Here is a 5,066-nt window from a genome sequence, read left to right on the forward strand (position 1 = left end):
GCGAAATTGGGAAAAATGGCGGCCCCACGTGTCACCATGTTTATCCCCAATTCGGACCGAACTGGTCCGCCCGTCGTTTTATTAGGAATTAAAAAATCAAAATCACAGGGCATTTAACCACTTAAGTACTTGTAGCCGTACTGACGTGTCGACATTTGAGAGCAGTAGAATTATTGAGGAAAAAAAAAAGGTAATTTAAGAATGTTCTAACACGTTTCCTATAAGCTTTTTTCTCTTTTAAATCCTTATATCATATATATAGGTGTAGGTGGAGTCGTACGTGTGCCAAGTCAATTTTCATGAGTTTGGATCTGACTTTGATGTGCAAATGAGTCAAATTTGAATCAAAAAAAATTTTTTTTTTCAAATTTATCATATTTTTATTATTTTGTTATAATAAATATTTGAATTAATTATTTTTTTCTATTTCATAATAAATGAATTGACTAGTGGGTTGGATTGAACTCGTAAAATAAAACTCGAGCTCAAGCTCAAATTTGATTAATTAATCAAGTTCTTCAGAGTTTATTCGAGCTTGACTCAACTCATTTACAACTTTATATTAATAATAATCACATACTATTAAATAAAAATAATTATTTCAATATTTTTAATATTTTTATCATTCTCCTAATTCAAAAAATATATATTTGTTTCATAATTTTTTTTATTTTTTTTATATATTATATTATTATGCACTAGAAATTTTATAGTGACAAAGATAAGGTGCTTAGTATCTTAATTGTATAAAAAGATTTAGCTTGTACAAATAGATTGTAGAAAAGGCATCAAAAATTTTTTGTGTAAAATTTAAAAAGTGAAAAAACTCCTAGATTTGACACACTTGAAAGAGTCAATTTTATTATTGAGGATACAAAAATTTGTTCTTAATAATCGAAGAAGACAGGATTACACAATTTAAAATAATTATATGAGTCCCATTATAAGGATTATAAAAGAAGTTAAGAAGTATAGAAATAATTATAAAATGTCAATTGAGCGATGATAATCTCCACGATTAGACAATGAATGCCAAATGATCGGAATGGATGTTAGTAATTATGCGATCAATGATGGTGATGATTGTTGATAGTAATCATCAATGGCAATCATCAGGCAGTGCAGTATTGTTTTTAAGATCTCTGAGCTCTAGTGGCTCTAGAGTCTCTCTTGCAGAAAGTGAAGCTTTGTTTATAGCCTTTTAAGAGGCTTATATTGATAAATTTCAGAAAAAAAAAATTTGATAAATTTGGTTGGAATAAAAAACGCTCCATCAAATGACTGTTAATTTGCTTGATGATATGTCATTTATATACTATTTGGTTGCCTTAATAATGTCAGAATTAGATAATTTTTGGATTGTTAGATTTATCTCGTTGAGATGCTCAACTTGACTATAACAAGTAGGCAAATTTTGGAGATCATTTTGTTTTATAATTAATATTCTGAATATCTTTAATATACTTCAACTAATTAATATGGGTCGAGTTAAATTGAATCATTTGGGTGTTGATGGGTTCATCTCATCGAGATATACCGTTCCATTATAACCTTGCTAAAATTGGAGCTTGAATGATCCTTAATTTAATTACAAAATTTTGAAGTTAAATATGCATCAAAATTTATGCTTGATTAAATCCAATTTAATGTAGACTTATCACTATTTGAATGTTTAATTTAATAACATATGTGAAAATTATTTTAAGCATAGGTTAAGCTTATGTGAATAGAAATTATGGGGGAGAATTAGTGGGTAATTAATTTTTAATTATTCACTAATCAATTTAATATTCATGGTAATTACTCTTAGCTTTTGCATGTGTAGGAGCACACACACACTTAGGGATCTCCTAGATTTAGGTGTTGAATGTGTTTGTGTGTTCATGCATACTTTATATGTTATGTTAAGGGTTAGTAGAACTTTGATTCAAACCTACAAAACTTAGTGACATTAAGGGCAATAATTAAGGATCTATTTGTAGAAAACTTAGAATATTTTTCAATAATTAGGATTCACCTCCTATTGACTCAAAACTTTGAACACTTTAACGTAGTGACATTCTCAGCCTTAGGGAAAAGTTTCACTGATTTTAGAAATCATTAAGTCCCTTAATCGATTTTCCTAAGTTTAACCCCTAATTAAGCTTTAATTCTTCCAGAAAGTGCAATAAATTTCTAATCAAAATAAATCTCAGAAGTATTAAATTTAATTTAAAGAAATCATAATTTATATTATAATTATCTCAAAATAAATTTACTTATTTTAAATTGATCAAACATTTTATTTGGGAGAAATTTAATAAATTCTAGTTAGCCTACAAATATTTTCTCTTTAAAACATTTCATAAATTTTTGTTTAGTTTAAATATCGAAGTAAAACCTCTCCACTGCATTGCTAATGTCCTCTCTCACTCTCACTGGCGTATAGAATTGCTGCGATAGTGATGGAGAGATTTCGCCACCAGAAATCCATCGGCTCCGATCGATTCCTTGCATCTCTTTCCCCGCCGATCTCTGTCGATGCTGTCGGCGTCGAGCTCGACGAGGACGATCTCTTCTCTACGGGAATAGAATCACCGGAGCCGGATCATCACCCTCGCCTCCAACCCTCCCCTCCGAACCCTATCTCAAACAACAGTCGAAGCCCACTTTTCCTCTCGCGAAGCAGCAGGGGCGGATTACAAGAGAGGAATTTCGGCGTCCTGGCAGCCCTACCTGAAGAAGAAACGAAGATCTATCTTCTTCAACGAAAGCCTTCAATCTCCCTATCTTCTTCGCCTTCCACTTCCCCTTCACCATCGTCTTCTTCTGCAAGGTTGATTCCGGCTATACCAACCCCCAAATTGGACTTCTCGCTGACCGTTGCAGGGGGAAAGATCTATCACCAATCGGCGCCTGTGAACGTGCCTGTGATTCCACAGTGGTTGAGGAAAGAAGCTGGAAACCAAGGCAAGGGAGAAAGAGGGGACAATGAAGGGGATGATGATGAAGATGAGATGCTTCCGCCGCATGAGATCGTGGCAAGGGCATCTGGAAGGGGATCGCCATTGACTACCTTCTCTGTTCTGGAAGGGGCTGGGAGGACTCTCAAGGGCAGAGATCTCCGCCGGGTACGTAATGCTGTCTGGCGACAGACAGGTTTTCTTGATTGATTGTTGAAGCTGATTGCTTTCTGAAATTGAACATGCTTGTATTTTGTATTCATATGAATGGATTATGTATCTGGGAAAGGTATAATTCAGGGGTTTTAAATGTCTGGTCGAAATAAATGAAATTTTTGTCTTTTTAAATGAATTTTTTGCTACAAGAAGCATTTTGTTCATTCTTTAAATTCAAATTTAGTGAATCTTAAAAGGATTAAAATCTGAAAATTATTCCTGGTCAATAAAACGCACTCAGACAAATATTTTCATTAAAAGGCCCAATCATAGGCTCAAAATCGAAGGTAGAAGAGTTGAATAAAACTGGTGAGTTATCCAATTAGCAAAACTCTAGCTCGGCAAACATGAATGCAAAGGTGAATAGCAGAGCAGCAATGCATCAGCAAAAAGCCGAACAGCAGAGATCCTGTTCAGTAAAAAGAAAAGGAATATAGTATGTACAGAGCTCGGCCCAACTAGAAGCAGTAGATGGGCGGACCAGTCTTTAAAAGTAGCGTTAAGCATAAGATTTTCAAGTTCAAACACCGAACATACACGCATCTGAGAGAAATCCGAAGATTTTTTTTTGGGACAAAATCCGAAGACTCATATGATGGAAACAAATAAAATTTGAAGCCAAATTTTTTTAAAACAGGATTCGCAACACGTTAAAAATCGTCATTTCTTGTTCTCCAAATATGATTTATACTGATTGCAATACTCAACTTGTTGATGTACATATTGGATCCAAAGTTGGCAGTTGTGGTTTTTTTTTTTCTTTGAAAATGATGGTTCCCTTCTGATTTTGAAAATTCTCAATGAAAACTTTCACAAAAAACCTTAAATTCCTGAAGCACCTTCAACGTTTTTGTTCGGCAAGATGATGAAGCATCTCCAACCGAACGCTAAACGACTGTATGGAGTCGTTCCCTCGCTCCAACCGAACTCTAAAATTTTCGCCATTTAATCGCAGGTGAACAGTGCGACGCCAATATTGGCGTCGCACTGTTCACTCACGCCATTTTTTCTCTCAACCCGAAAAACGCGCGAAAGGGAGAGCGATCGTTACCTTCTAAAAACATCTAAAATGGCGTTCGATTGGAGCATCCCGCGCCATTTTGGAGTTTTTGCGTTACTTTGCCGTAAAAAATGAAGTTTTCGGTTGGAGATGCCCTAAGTTACTCAACAGAGACAAATATGGTATATTAAACCAGAATGCTTGTGATTACATGAGACTCAATATCTAACCTAAGCAAGAAATGAATATTTGATCAAATATTTGTATGTTTTTATTTTTGATGGATGTTTCTTAATAGGAGATTGATGTAAACACTTATGGTGTGGGCTTTTGAAATATGATTGCATCTTTTTATATGAAAAGTATAATACATTCTGCTGCCGTACTTAGACTGAGCTTATATTATGGGGAGAGATAGGGAGATGCACATACTATATATTTTCTTGAACTAATTTTGACAGTATATATAGGGAAGCTAAGTATGTTCTAAGTTGTTTGAAGGTTGTATGGTACTCATCTGACCATTGAAAACTACCATTATGGACTCCTCTCAGAAGCTTGAAGATTGATACGTATTTATTTTCATAGTGAGGAATAAGTGAGATAAAGTTGTAAATATTTCATAAAGAGAAAGTACCTCTTTAGTGTTCCTCGGGTATATCATATCCTTGTATTGTAATCTTCTTAGGATTGGCATCAATTCCATAATGAATGATTATGAATCCTAGAGATTTTCTTAACTTAACTCCAAAAGCGCACTTAGCTAGATTAAGCCACATATTTTGATGTTTAAATAGGTAAAGTATTGCTCCAAGTCAAAGATATGCTGTGATTTTTCTTAAGCTTTTCACCAACATATTATCAATATATGCTTCCATTGTGCATCTTATAAGGTCTTTGAATACATT

General features: G+C 34.0%; 1 protein-coding gene across 1 annotated transcript; it reads left to right on the plus strand.

The window, feature by feature from the left end:
• The first annotated feature begins 2,385 nt into the window (after window positions 1–2,385).
• Window positions 2,386–3,290, plus strand: LOC110107099. Its single transcript, XM_020837257.2, has one exon. The coding sequence runs from the start codon at window positions 2,445–2,447 to the stop codon at window positions 3,150–3,152; it is 708 nt and encodes a 235-aa protein (XP_020692916.1). The 5' UTR covers window positions 2,386–2,444; the 3' UTR covers window positions 3,153–3,290.
• Window positions 3,291–5,066: the final 1,776 nt, after the last annotated feature.

Source organism: Dendrobium catenatum, unplaced genomic scaffold (genome assembly GCF_001605985.2).
Source record: "Dendrobium catenatum unplaced genomic scaffold, ASM160598v2 fragScaff_scaffold_114, whole genome shotgun sequence".
NCBI classification, from domain to species: Eukaryota; Viridiplantae; Streptophyta; class Magnoliopsida; order Asparagales; family Orchidaceae; genus Dendrobium; species Dendrobium catenatum.